Source organism: Molothrus aeneus, chromosome 13 (genome assembly GCF_037042795.1).
Source record: "Molothrus aeneus isolate 106 chromosome 13, BPBGC_Maene_1.0, whole genome shotgun sequence".
Lineage (NCBI taxonomy): Eukaryota > Metazoa > Chordata > Aves > Passeriformes > Icteridae > Molothrus > Molothrus aeneus.
Window position 1 is genome coordinate 17,682,955 of NC_089658.1, and position 14,098 is coordinate 17,697,052.

Sequence of the window (14,098 nt, forward strand, 5' to 3'; positions counted from 1 at the left end):
TCCCTGAGGCATTACATCTCAGTCCTCTTTCCTGAGGAAGACTCTTCAGATCCTGAAAATATCCCTCCCCACCTCTGTTTCTTTTTGCCTTCTGAAGGATTAAAACCTGAAGCTACACACACTGGCTTCTGAATTAATTTCCACAGGAACATGAATTTTCAGCCTCACTTCGCCTTCCACACACATGACCAAACACTTTGTTGTGTCTAAAACAAAAGGCTCTTGGCCTTTCAATTTCATTACCAACTTTAAAACTCTGTAATAACATGATCCTGCCGCATTTCTAATCAAGAGAAATATCAACATGCACATAAACAGTGTACTCAAGGTTGACACTCGTATCTATTGATAAGCACAAATATTCCAAGAGGAAATACTCAGAAACCAGTGCTCAAAAAGCCCTAAGCTCTAAGGAACCACTGTTCCCTACCCCAATGCCCACAGAGCAGCTCAGGAACAGCAAATGGACACAGGGACACTTGTCCTCTGCCAACAGGAATTATTTCACTCCTCTCCAAAGACAACCTGGATTTTGTCTGTTGCATTTTAGAGAGAAAACCAAGGGGATGGGATGCTTGGAAAGTTTGGTTACGATGATCAGTTGTTCTCTGTCCTCAGGGCTGGACATACACCAAAGGACGAACACCCCACACTCCTTGCACCCCTCACCTGCCAGTGTGACACTTTCACTGGCCAGAGCCCTCCTCAGCACACACCAGCCTCAGCTTTGGTGCTGCACAAGCTGCAGCAGGGTCACTTCATCTCCCACCTTGCTTTATACACATTTATTGCACTAGAACAAATGCTTTCTATAAAAAAGACGCTGTAGAAAACCACAAGATTGTAAATACTAGATTTATGACGTTTGCAATTATATTTAATAGTGTATTGTTTTTACAAAGCAGTTGAAATAAAAAAAAAAAGAAAAAAGAAAAAAAAGGGATAGCAAGAACCCCCTGTCTGCTGTCTATCATCAGTAATCCTCAGTGGTTTGTTTACCATTTATAAGGAAAACATCATCCAAGCTGGCTTGTAACAGAGACTCTTTTGCAGTAACTGACCTTTGGTGCAAATCCGTGGCATTTGTCAGATCACCTGTGCTTTTTCTGAAAGTCCCTCTGCCTAAATTCAAGGTGTCTGCCAATGATAATATCCTTCCTCTCTAAATGACTGTGTTTAGCTGGAAGGTAAATCTGGTAACATGTCTGAGGATGGTAAATATCCTCATCTTACAGAGGTAACGTGAGCATAGATAACTAAATTTGCCAGAAACCCCAGATCTCACAATCCCAGGTGATTCACCTTGGCTGCAGACTACAATCCCTCTCTACAGAAGAGTGAAAATTTACTGATTATGCTGAAATTGCTTCTCTCCTTGCCCTAAGAGGATCAGCCATTTTTCTGGTTTAGGATCAGCCAATGTGTTACAATTTGAAAACTGTGTAGATCAAACAAACAAAAACCTGTTTTAAGTTAGCAAGTGCACTAAGGCAGCCCCAGAGGAGTGTCTGTGACAGGCCAGCTGCAGGCAGTGGGACAGGGGGTGGGATCAAGCCTGCTAGTGCCAGGGATGGACACCAGGGATGTTTTAGCCTCATCCACCTGCGGACGGGCCCCGCCGGCCGGGCCTCCAGGAGCACGTCCCTCCTCCTTCTCCAGACAGGGGGTTATAGCCTGGAACACACAGCAGAAACCCACTCTTAATATTCATCCTCCACAGCCCTTCAACAACACACAAGGAACACCAAAAACTGATCTCATAATATTTACACCTTGCTCATACTTCACACACGCAGCATTTTAGGGAAAACGAAAGCACAGAAAACACCCAGACTTGAGAGGGTTTCTTTCTTTAAAAGCCATTGCTAAACACTTGTGGTTTAATTTGATCAATTTGGATTAAATGCAATTGAAATGAATTACCATTTAATTTTTCTAAGTCTGCACTAAAGCTGCAGTGCTGCTCTGCAGGATAAACAGAGCAGCAACAGCAGCTCTTGGAGTAAACTCTGCAGAGTGTATCTGTTCTGCAAGAGCCCAACAGCCAGGGACTTAAAACAATCCTTTATTCCAGTCCTGCAAGGAATGCTCTGAAGGTCAAATGTAAATCCACTCATTAACACTGCAAAGTATTTTTCTAGAGCATTTGAAAGGCAAGCATAGGCAGTAAGGCAAATACACTTTAGCTGAACATCCTAATGCTGTAATCATGGGAAACTCCATGTCAGGAGAACATCAAAGTTACAACTTGGCAAACATCTTCAATTTGTTCTGCACAAACCTAAAAACCCAAATCCTAGCAGCACTGCTAACCAGGGAGGTTCCAAAGCAACCTGCTCCACTGAAACTCCCAGCATCACCTTCATCTTTGAAATTTGTTTTTCTCATACCAAAGCCAAGTTTTGCTTTCTAGCTTAATTGAGCAGCTGAGCAGCACAGATGGTTCTTTCACTTCATGCTGATCTACCTCAGGAGAAGATCTGAGACCTCTAATTCTGTAATGGGTTACTTAAGCAAGGACTTTGCTGAGGATTAAACTAGGACAGGTAGCAGCTGGAAGGGTGCCCACACCCAGCTGCCCTGACCCTGCCTCTCAGCACAGCTGACCCCTGCACTCCTCATCCCCCAGGGAGGTAAATATCCCATGACAGAGACACCAAAGATAGCTGGCAGCATCAGACACCACATCCTCCTATTAAATAACCTAAGATGAATCAATCTAGTTGATTCCTTCAAATGCCAGGAAAAATACTCAAATCCCAGCACTGCACTGCAACTGAGGTTTAGTATATTTAATGAAGAATCCACAGGTTTCATACATTTAATCAAGTCACTCAGCACTGCACTTTTCAGCCTGATGGAGGCTGTCTGGATGATCCACAGAAAATTGTCACTAAAATACACCCAAATTAACACCTGCAGGTATGGCAAGGGCTCTTGGGCTGAGAGGAGAGGAAGCAGACTGCCTGCATGGCCAGTGAGCCTGGCATGGGCAATGTGGGGCCACAGAAAGCACTTCATCCATCAAGATGGTTCCAGCAGGTGACTGAATTTAACATGAGACCTTCTGGTGCTTTGTGAGAGTTGGCAAGATTTATACATCTACAGGATTTATATATTCAATAGGTCAGCACTGTGGTATATGAAAAATAAGGTCACATTTTACATAATAATTTCTTTCATCATCTGAATCTGCATAATACAAAGTAAAATACCCTGCATTTAGTCAGTGCTAGAGGTGCTTTAAAGGCAGACCATATTGGAATTCATTAACAAGACCAGATATTAAATTACTGAACTTACAGAATAATGGGGGAAGGATTCCAGAACTACTGTAAGAATCTGTAATTCTGAGTAACAAAAATCTCAGTAAATTATACCAAAGCATATTTACAAAAAAAATTGACACATTCTTTTCCCAAGGAAAAGCACTCCCAAAACTTCCTGCCAGCTTTTGCACAAAGGACAGAGCAGACCAGCTGATCAGAGATAAAGAGCTTGTTTGTAAGGAATGTTTTGTTTCTTCCTTGAAAAAGACAAAAAGTATGTACAGAGTCCATAGATACAGCTGGATAAATGCCCTGTTCCAAGCTCAGAGTGTCTGAAGGATTCCATACTCACCACCTCCTCTCAAAGGCTTTTTGTTTGGTTTAGATTTCGGGACTGGTGAGGCAGAGGCACCAGATTCTACTTCTTGCTGTTCAGAAAAGCAAAAAGTTACTCAGTAGGAATTTCAGCTCCCTGAATCACAGGAACACCAGTGTGACCTGATTACCAGGGCTGTTACCTGATTCAGTTTCAGGTTTCCTTTGTAGCTCTTTCCCTCTTGCATGCTCTCCCACATCGCGATCTTCTGCCGTCGCCGCTCCTCCTCCAGCTACAGAACAAACCCAGGATACAGTTTTAATCTTAGCTTTAATCTTAAAACTAAGATTTCAGAGCTAACAGAATCCCCAGAAACAGCTACAACAGGCTCATCAAACTGTATTTATCTGATGCAGTATCTCTGAGATTATGGAAGAATTTACTCTTTTTATGCAGCCACATCTCTCCTCAGGATGTACTGACCGAGCCTGCAGCTTCTTCTGGCCACCTGATGCTTTAAAAGATTTTGAAGGTAAAACAGAACCAAGTGGCAAGTTTAAACCCTGAGTCTATGGAAAGTACTAAGTAAAGGATATTGCAGTAATTAAATGCACAACATGGGGTTCTACAGAAGAAAGAAAGGGCTTTTCCTTTGTTTTTAACGCCAACATTACTTGAAGCATCAGCTACCAACGGAGGTCTGAGTGTCTGACTGCAAAAGTGAAACCAGAAGAGGTGGGATGATGATCAGAGTTATTACTGTGCTGATCACACCCATTTTCTGCACTGCCCCACTCAGCAATTTGCTATTCCTTGTGATCTCAAGCTGTAATTCAGACCCTTGAATTGCACCAATGTTAAGCTACATTTCTAGCACTTATATTTGCCTTTAAGAGCAGAAAACACACATGTGCCATGGGACAGTTAATTTAAATGCCAGCAAAACTCCTCCAGCCATTCACTGCACCCACAACAAAGCTCCTGCAGGTACAGATTTACCTGTGAAAAAATGAACACCAGGCCCACAGTGACCCTGCCCACAATCACAATTTGCTGCTGTCTTTTACAGCAGCAAAGTGCTTGATGAGAAATTTATGGGTTAAAGGAAGTAATGCACTCTGGTTACCTGTCTTTGCTTTTCTTTGTATTTTTCTGCTTGTGCATTCAATTCCTCTTGCATCCTGAGGCGAGCTGCTGCTAAAGCTTCCTGCCTTCTTACCACCACATCAGGCTCTAGGAAACCAGGAAAGAGTTTGCAAAGCTACTCAAAATAAATCCTAGATGGTCTCCTCAAGGAATTGTAATAAGGAAAGGCTCACATCTCTCCCTGCAGCTGTTTTGCAGAAAATCACAGCTCGAGTTCAGTTTCCAGCTAATCTTTTCTAGTAATTTATAATGCTGAATTAAACTTCATCATGTTTTACTGTTTTAAATTAATTACTTCAACAGGATTTTAATAAAGACACAAGTGTACCTAACAATAAAATCTAAACCTCACACTTCAAGGACACTTCCTTCTATTTCTGAAGGATCTGTTAGATACAAATTAATTCCGAAATATCACTCAGGCTTCGCAGGGACCATTTTTACCCAGAGAACTTCTTTTACGCAGAAAGATGAGGCAACCAGCCCACATTCACTCCTACTCCTTCTGGCAAGGGGTCCTGCTGGTGTCAGTATGCAGTGGATTTAACAGCCTCCATCAGCAGAGAAATCACTTACAAACATGACACACATCTCAAGAGACACCTGCAGGTCTCAGAAAATCCACACTGAGTCACCACTGCTCTTCATGAGTGACCTGTGAAGGTCAAAGGGAAAATTACACCCCCCAAAAAAGGCACAAATGTTGCTCTGTTTTCTTGCAGCAGCTGAAGCATCTCCACATTTGTTTGCCTCATTTTATGCTATGATCCAGTGACGAATATCAAAAAGAAATGTCAGTACTTTCAATAATTTCATTTTACAGGCAGTTTGGGCAATTAAATAGCCATTTAATTATCATCACAAAAGAACAGCAGGAGGTTAAGAGCACGCAAATAAGATTTTACTGTGGGGCCAATGTGTCCAGGGGATCAGTGCCAAGCACTCATGGATTTGGCAGGTCCAGAAGCACAGCCTGTGCTTTTCAGCAGGATCCTGACTGTGTGAGATTTACAACCTGTGCCACACTCCCAAGGATAACACAGACTGTCACACCCCAAACGTACACAGTCCTGCCACAGCAGGAACTGGGAAAGAGTAACTGGAAGGGGTGATGAATATCAACAAAAAGCCAATATTTATAGAAGTATTTTCACCAGGATTTAGATTTGGGCGTTTTGGCTTTGTTTGGTAAGTCTAAAAGTTATTTGGTAGCTGGCCACAGGTGCTGCTGTTCCCCATCCCCTCAGCTGCTGCCCACCGAGGAGCAGATACCCATCCCAGAGCGATGTCCCACTCCTTTATTCCCACACACGTTGCTTTGGGACACAGCTTCTCCTTCAGAGCCCTTACAAACACTCCCCCGGCCCAGCCTTTCCCGGTGATCTCCTCACTCAGGATCTGCGGGCTCAAAGGTTACCCGAGCACCGCTCTCCATCCAACCACTCACACCGGCTCCCTCCGGGCTGTCACCACCTCCCGACCCGGCACGGATCCGAGCGGCCTCAGCCCCGGGCCGGGCCCGCAGGCACCGACACCGCTCCGCACTCACCCTCTGCCGCCTCCGCCGCTCCGGGCCGGCCGCCCGGCCGCGCCGCCAGCCCGTGGGACACCTTCTGCACGAGCAGGTACACGGCGACGGCAGCCAGCAGCAGGTACCAGCCATAGCCGGACAGCACCGAGCCCACTGCCGGGGGACAGGCCGGGGCTGAGCGCGGCCCGCGGCACGGGGCCCGCCTCGGGGCTCCGCGCCTCGGCCCCGCCGCGCCCCGCGCTCCCCCCCGGCCGGCGGCCCCTCACCCGTGTGCTGCAGCGCCTCCAGCCCGCCCCGGCCCAGCGCCGGCCCGGGCCCCGTCGCGGCACCGCCGTCCCCGAGATCCATCGGCCCCCGCCGCCGCCTCGCGTCCGGGCCCGCCCCGCTCCGCCAATCACCGCCCCGTCCGCCGCCGCCTCACGTCCGGGCCCGCCCTGCTCCGCCAATCACCGCCCCGTCCGCCGCCGCCTCATATCCGGGCCCGCCCCGCTCCGCCAATCACCGCCCCGTCCGCCGCCGCCCGGAAGGGCCGCCAGGCAGCGCCGCGCCGCCACTGGCGGAGTGCCCGGAGCGACGTTTAGCTGCGCCGGCCAATGAGAGAAGGGGGCAGGCGGCAGGCAACCAATCACAGTGCGCCGAAACGCCTTCCGTCCCGCCCTGTCCCGCCCCGCCCGGGAAGCGGATGCGGCACCCCCGGGAGAAAAAGGGACCGTTCGTTTATTGAACAGCGAAATGCGCGAGGACGGGAGCGGCGGGCCCCGCCGGGGATACCGGCAAGGCCCGGCACGGGAAAGGGCTCCTGGGGGGGCCGGAGCGCGGCACGGCCGCAGCTACGATCCGTTTGGCACTGTGTCCTCTTCCATTTCTTCTTCGCCGTCTTCCGATGGGCCTGAAAGGACACGTCAGAGTTTTAGGGCAGCTGCTGCAGACGTTGCTGTTCCTTCTCCCACCCCTCTGCAGAAGAGTAGTAACGGGAACGTTTAAAAACTCTACAGAGAGGAAAATCAGGTAGCCCTGATGTACAGGAAACCGGTGCTATGGCCAGCCTGCAGCTGAGATCCATCTCTGCAGAGCTCCCAGACTCATTGCTGACACATTGAGTCTTATCTGCACCTCAGCAGAGGTCCAGAGAGACTCTGTAATTCATCTCATTTTGTTAAATTGATGCCTCAGGTTTTAGATTTTATATTTTTCACATTCTGTGCTGCTTCAGTCTGAGCTTCATACTGGGGGATAGTAAGCTCTCTTCACAGAGTGGCAGACAAAACAATTCCTGCTCTAGCTGGGGACCAAGGACAAATGACCAAATCTCAGCCCAAGAGCACAAACACCGTGGGCTGAAGAGAGAAAAACAAGCAGGGTGGGACTGCAGGGGCTAAAGCTGGAATGGGACAATGAACTGCAAGATGCAAATGGAGCAGAACTGATCCCAGGGACAGAGCCCATGCCCGGCTGTGCATTTTGGGACCATTTTGGTTCATCTTGGGTGCAGCCTTGGCTGGGCTCTTGTGCTGCCCAAGGTGGATCCATGGAGGCCTCCTGATAAATCCCTACATTATTCTTTAACTCTGTCTATTATCTGTTCTAGGTCAGCCTTCACAAGGCATCAAAATAACTGGGATGAGTTTTGAAGTCATCCAGTGCAGCAAAGCCCCTTGTTGGGCACCTGGCTCTGCAGGGAGTTCGGGGGACAGCCCAGAGCTGCAGCCAAGGCCAGGCTATCACAGAGCCAGGGATGTGCTGCACAGATGACAGACTCACACTGTGCCTACCCAGCTCCCCACACAGCTCACAAGCAGCATCAGGGAGCGAGGAAGGGGTGGGCTGTGTTTAAGGAGGAGCAGCAGAAGCAGACAGTGACCTGGTTTGCGCTCCCTGCCGGGGATCTGGCCCGCCTGCAGCAGCCCCTTCAGCCGCTCCACCTCCGCCAGGGTCGAGGCGTTGGCGATGGCAGTCTGGAACAGAGAGCTCAGTCAGTGCTCACAGCCAGCACATAAACCAGGCTGCTACCAGATAAGGGACACTGAACACCTAGGAAAGTTCTAAATTCTGCTTCTAGAAAATTCTACAAATGACAAATCATTACCGCCCCCCTCCCTTGGAAGAACTCTAAGCTCAGGTTAGTATTTCATTGAAGTCTTCAAAATACAGATAGGTCAGAAGAAAACTTACAGGAAAAGAACCTAAACCAGAGCCAGGACACGCTGATCTATTTGTCTGAACAGCACAAAGGAAACTTTTGTTCCATTTGGATCCATGACAGCTTTTCTCCTGACATATTTACCTTAATTGCCTCCACGTCCCCTGGGGAGGGCCCAGTTTTCTTTTTGTCTGTTGGCAGACCAGCCCCTGGATTGAAGCTTCAAAAGGAAGAAAAAAGACCTATTACACTTTTTGAAGGGTAGCTGCTTCTCTTGAATTGAAATGCTTCCAAACTAGGTTTGAAAGCATTTCATTCCATCAAGTGTAGTATCTTATCTTTGTTAACAAACTGATACAGTGAAGAATTGCCTCCTTCAGAAACACCAGCATCTTGTCTTCACCGTCCCATTCCCCCCCCTTTCATCTGCTCAGAGGCAGAACTTAACTTTACTCATCAGGCAGTTGGCAAAAGCTCTTCAATTTGGATGTTGTTAAACACTCAGCTGCTCTGCTGCCATGACAAAAGCAGGGTGGATAAATAAAGAGTAACTGAAAATGGGGTTTCTGTTCCCATGTGTCAAATGTGCTATTACAGCAGCCTAAAGTAAAGCCTACATTAAACTGGAATTAATCTTAACAGCCAAAAGAAAAAGGTTATCTGCTGCTGCTGCTTTAAGGAGATCACCTGACCTGAATCCCTTTCCATTCACAAACTCGAGCTCAAATCCATCTGTTATAGGTTTAAATGCTAAATAAGTTCAAGACATTTTTCTATTTAACCATGAATTTGGAAATGCTGTGATCTGAATTCTTATTACCAAATACATTGATCAAAATATATGATGCACCACTTAACAATTAAACTAAATAAACATATACTGTAACAGCTTAATTAAAGATTTTCTTTTGTATTTAATCTCCTAACTACAGCAGATTTTGCAGTTTTTTCCCCAAATAAATACATAATTATTTATTTTGGGAAAGAAAAGAATTTAGCAAAACAAAACCAATAATCTAGGAAAAAAACCCCACCAACCACAAATTAAATAATGGCCACCTCTCTGCAGTTAAACAACAAAAATAACATTAAGTTTTCCTGCTTGTTGACATCAGTGAATCCACCTTGACCAAGTTAACTCTTTCAGAAATACTTCTGAGATGTATTCACCACCATCCAAAACTCTGGGTGCTTGAACAAGACACTTGTGGCTCCCCAAGCTTTTGAGGCATCCTGCCAGCAGCTGATATTTCAGTTTTCTGCCTGATACTGCACACAAAGAAAGTGGTGTTTCTGAAGGAGGATGCCAGTGGAAATTTGTTTGTTTTATCTTACGTTTTTGCTCTCCTGGCAATATCCTTTGCAAGCTGTGCACCCCGTTTGCCCTTGAACATTTTCTCTGCCTCCTGTCGCTCCTACAGCGATACCACACACACACACAAAGTTAATTTGAGAACATCACAGTTTGCAAAGCTGTCTTGGCCAAGAAAGACACTTTGGCTCATCCTCATCAGTGAAATTGGTACATGGAGACCAGATGTAAGAACAAGCAGATAAACATTGCCCAAATATTCAGAGAATTATCAACTTTGTGCTCTTAAAATTAAGAGCTCTTTCCCACACTCATCCCCCACCCAGTGGTGTTTGCTCATTTCTTTCTCTAGAGCTGTCTCCTACCAACACCAGAGGGACAGGAAAGAGTAACACTCAACAAAGGCACTGAAACTTAATTAGACATAATTAAACAGGTTATATCCTTAACAGAATGAAACCATGAAAGAAAACAATGAGAGCGTTGTAGAGCCACTTACAGAGTTTCAATAAAATTTACAACCATGGCAACAAGGTCACTGTTAGTGGTGAATTTTCAAGAATGCAAAAAAACCCCAAAAAAACCAAAACCACAAACACAAAACAAAAACAAAACACCCCAAAACAAACAAACAAAACCCAAACAAAACCCAAAACTAACCAAACAAACAAACAAATAAAAAACCTAAACGCCCCCCCCCAAAAAAACCACAAAAAAGCCCAATTAAAAAAAAAACCAAAACAAAACAAAACAAAAAAAAAACCAAAAAAAAACCCCAAAAAAAAAAAAACCCAAACAATTAAAAAACCCCAAACACCTAAATCAAAAGCAAGCAGACTTACTTTGAGCTTCACTTTTTGAAAATCCAGCACTCTGACCTGGGGAACTTTATGAATTAGATATAATCTGTAATGTTTCTTATTTGTTACAGGATTTCTTAGAACACTGTGAAGTAAATAAAGGTTACAAAATATTTTAAAATGCACTTGTATTGCAATATATTAATATACTCCAAATGCATCATGTACTTCCTGCTGTAACAGGCAACAACACCATGAAATAAGCCTAGTGACAGTGCTTAGATATTATGGAAACTATAATAAAAACTTGCACTTTAGCAATTCAGTAGATTTTACTGAAAGATGACATAAAGCACAACCTCAAAATAATCATAATACTCCCCCAAAAATAACTGAAACATCACTTTTCTCTCTGGACACTGATCAACTGAAAAATCACAGGACAAACTGTGTTTCTTTCTGTTCCTCACATCAAATGTAACATTACTGAAAAGTCCTTGTTTACATGTATTTTAAACTATTTTTTTATCAACAGATTAAACCTTTTGGTTTTAGGTTTTTGAAGGTTAAGTTCACTTCAGCACTTGTGTACTGGTTTATAGAGCTGTTAGAGCTCATTATCCCAACAGCCTGTCAGTGATATAAAACCTCAGACATTAATTACCAGATGCTCATGAAGAGTAGAGCAAACGCTGTTTATCAATTCAATTTTTAGACATAAAGGATCTGTCACAGCTGATAAAAAGCAGAGCATTCCAGACCAAAGCAAAGGGCCAGGCCAGCAGCAGAGCTCAAACACCAGAGAAAAAGCAGCTTTTCTTTTTGGGGTTACATACCTCAGGTAAGTCAAGGATTTAATAGTTGATAATGGATCCAGTTCACCCTGGGTAAAGGAAGCACAGCAAGAAATTTTAAGCCCCTTTAGCAAAAAAATCAAATATTTGAAAACAAAGTTCCTGAACTCATATCTATTTTAGACATTAATTAAATTACTGCAATTATTTTAATAGGAAAACCACTAAACTTTGTGACTGCTGTTCCACTGCAAGATGCAAATCATGTTCATTAAAGGATGTACACAGTTAACTACTGCCAAAACTGTAGGATATTACTCTAAAGGGAAAGAACCAACTATTACCAAAAGGATATGACACTACTCTCAGGAAAATGGTTAATTAGAGGGATGAAAACCACAAATTTTCAGCTTGTTTAGCTTTATCCTGCATGACAGCTTACCAGTTCAGCAATGTTGTTGTTGGTGAGAATGAGCTCTGTGAGGCTGGGCAGTGCCTGCTCCAGGTTCTCACCAATCCGACTGAAGAACAACAAAAACAAAGGTTTCATTTAGGGCAGGAATTAGCAATGCTGGAAATACACAGAGAAACAAAGTAACACAGAGGCTCTCCCTGTGAACAACCCAGTGTGACACTGGAAGAATCTGGGTGAGCATCCAAAACACTTTTCTAATAAAGCTGGCAATATATCATGGCAAATATTAGGTGCAATATGAGATTTAAATCTTATAATCTGTTCCCTTGCAGGTATTCATTTTTTCACGTCTTTATGGAGATGATTACTGAAATCCAAAGATGTGGCCAGATCCCAAACTCTGCATCTCACTGTCCTGGCTGAGAAACAAACCCTGCCTTTTGCACTGAATCAGGAAGGAAACTGAAAGAGAGCCCACACACTGCTCAGTGCTGATTTTACTGCCTGAAACAAACACTCCTGCCCCTGCCCAGCACTGAAAGACACACACCCCTCTCTTCCAAGAGCATTTTCCTCTGCCCAGGGTCCCACGAGGCCAAGCAGAGCCCCTTACCAAATCCTGTTGTTGTTCATCAGGAGCGTTTTCAGCCTCCGCAGCAGCGGGAACCCGTCCAGCTTGCGGATCTCGTTGTCAGAGAAATCGATGGCATCAAACTGGTCCAGGGTGGCCCCCAGGTTCTCAATAACTGGGATTTTATAGCCTGGAGAGAGAGGGCAGGGCAGGGCAGGGATTAGGTGGTGCCCACAGCAGAGCACAATAGGGTGTGGGGGCAAATCGGGATGGACTGGGGATGCTGATAAGGTTCAGACAAAACACCTCAGGATCCACTCTGCTCCACACAGCTCCCAGACCAAACTCTCCCCCTCACACCCAACAGCCCTCATGGCTTTTGGAATCTTTCTTCCTCCCCCTCAGCAAAACACCAGCTCCCTGCCTGGACGCGTCCTCCAAACCAAACCCACTTTTCTGGCACATCCCCCGTGCTGAGGCACATCCCACCCCCACACCACAGCACATTCCTCCCACATTTCCCCCACTTTCCCCTTCTTGGTGGTTGGGACGAGACGATCTTTAGGTTCCTTCCATCCTAAACTGTTCTACCACTCTGTGATTCACCCCTCACATCTCCCGCAGGTTCCGAAGCCACTGGAGCCTCTTTAATCGCTCTTCATCCCAACTCCCGGCCGCTGCAGCCCCTCCACCAACCTCCCCGTCCTGCTTCGGCACCTCCGGCCACGGCAGGCGCCAGGCCCCACTGGGAGATCCATCACGGACCCTCCAAACCCCATGGCAGCCTCTCCTCCGGGACCCAACACAGTCCCACCGCCAGGTTCCATCACTGACCACCCCCCCACACACACTCCCACAGCCCCAGGCCTCAGCCCTCAGCCCCCGCCCGCCCCTTCCCGGCACAGCCCCTCTCGCCCCGCGGGGCCCGCGCACCGCGCAGGTCGAGCTCCCGGTCTCGGACGGCGTTGGTGTACTGTGCCGCCTGCTCGATCAGCTCCGCCGTGAGCTTCACCATCGCGACACACGGCGATAATCGGCGACACAGCGGGACAGCCGGCCCTACACGCCACACACCGCGCCAGGCCGCGCCGCGCCGCCGCAGGCCACCGCGCCGAGCGCCGAGCACGCGCAGGCCGCGCAGCCGAGCGCCGAGACAGCGAGCGGCACAGAACCGCCCCTCCCCGTCCCGTCCCTGCGTTCCCCCCTCAGGGTCGATACAGTCCTAACACCTCATCCCTACGTTCCCCTTCACCTCAGGGACTGATATAGTTCCCAACACCCCATCCCTGCATTCCCCTTCTCCTCAGGGACTGATATAGCCCCCAGCACCCCATCCCTGCGTTCCTCTTCTCCTGAGGGGCTGATACAGCCCCCAACACCCCATCCCTGCGTTCCCCCCTCAGGGACTGATACAGCCCCAACACCCCATCCCTGCATTTCCCTCTTCCTGGGCCAGCTCCCAGCCCCAGCCTGAGCCATGGCTCACAAGCCCAGGGGAGAATTGGCCTTGCTGTCAGCACAGGTGCCCCCAGATGTTCCCTCCCACCTTGTGGTGCTTCCAGGCACAGATTTATCTGCAGAAATGCGGGCAGAGCAGGAACACGCTTCACGCCATGGCTGGTGCTTCCCTTCAGACAGAGCCGTGCTCGAGCATTTGCTGCTCCCCAGGGCACCTTCAGCTCTCGGTGCTTTCTGTCCATCCATCTATCCATCCACCCCAGCAGCAGCTCAGCCTTTGCTCCTGGAGACTGTGTTGCCCATAAGCACCTTCCCCCTGCAGCTTTTTTCTCCATCACTTCCATGT

General features: G+C 47.1%; 2 protein-coding genes across 2 annotated transcripts; both read right to left on the bottom strand.

Moving 5' to 3' along the window:
• Window positions 1–841: 841 nt before the first annotated feature.
• SELENOS (selenoprotein S) lies at window positions 842–6,631 on the bottom strand. The gene is made up of 6 exons (XM_066558996.1): window positions 6,529–6,631; window positions 6,281–6,415; window positions 4,712–4,818; window positions 3,788–3,877; window positions 3,622–3,697; window positions 842–1,674 (listed from the first exon to the last, which is right to left on the bottom strand). The coding sequence occupies exons 1-6, from the start codon at window positions 6,608–6,610 to the stop codon at window positions 1,595–1,597; spliced, it is 570 nt and encodes a 189-aa protein (XP_066415093.1). The 5' UTR covers window positions 6,611–6,631; the 3' UTR covers window positions 842–1,594.
• Window positions 6,632–6,961: 330 nt separating this feature from the next.
• SNRPA1 (small nuclear ribonucleoprotein polypeptide A') lies at window positions 6,962–13,390 on the bottom strand. Its single transcript, XM_066558668.1, has 9 exons — window positions 13,228–13,390; window positions 12,337–12,484; window positions 11,751–11,829; window positions 11,351–11,397; window positions 10,557–10,659; window positions 9,738–9,817; window positions 8,547–8,622; window positions 8,124–8,217; window positions 6,962–7,151 (listed from the first exon to the last, which is right to left on the bottom strand). The coding sequence occupies exons 1-9, from the start codon at window positions 13,307–13,309 to the stop codon at window positions 7,093–7,095; spliced, it is 768 nt and encodes a 255-aa protein (XP_066414765.1). The 5' UTR covers window positions 13,310–13,390; the 3' UTR covers window positions 6,962–7,092.
• Window positions 13,391–14,098: the final 708 nt, after the last annotated feature.

Excerpts from the sequence above, each read along its gene's own strand:
- SELENOS (XM_066558996.1), bottom strand. The coding sequence starts at position 6,610 with ATGGATCTCGGGGACGGCGGTGCCGCGACGGGGCCCGGGCCGGCGCTG. Across the intron at positions 6,416-6,528 it reads GGAGGCGCTGCAGCACACGG|TGGGCTCGGTGCTGTCCGGC; the intron begins GTGAGGGGCCGC and ends GTCCCCCGGCAG. Across the intron at positions 3,698-3,787 it reads GAAACCTGAAACTGAATCAG|CAAGAAGTAGAATCTGGTGC; the intron begins GTAACAGCCCTG and ends TTTTCTGAACAG.
- SNRPA1 (XM_066558668.1), bottom strand. The coding sequence starts at position 13,309 with ATGGTGAAGCTCACGGCGGAGCTGATCGAGCAGGCGGCACAGTACACC. Across the intron at positions 12,485-13,227 it reads CCGGGAGCTCGACCTGCGCG|GCTATAAAATCCCAGTTATT; the intron begins GTGCGCGGGCCC and ends CTCTCTCTCCAG. Across the intron at positions 8,623-9,737 it reads ATTGCCAGGAGAGCAAAAAC|CTTCAATCCAGGGGCTGGTC; the intron begins GTAAGATAAAAC and ends TTCCTTTTGAAG.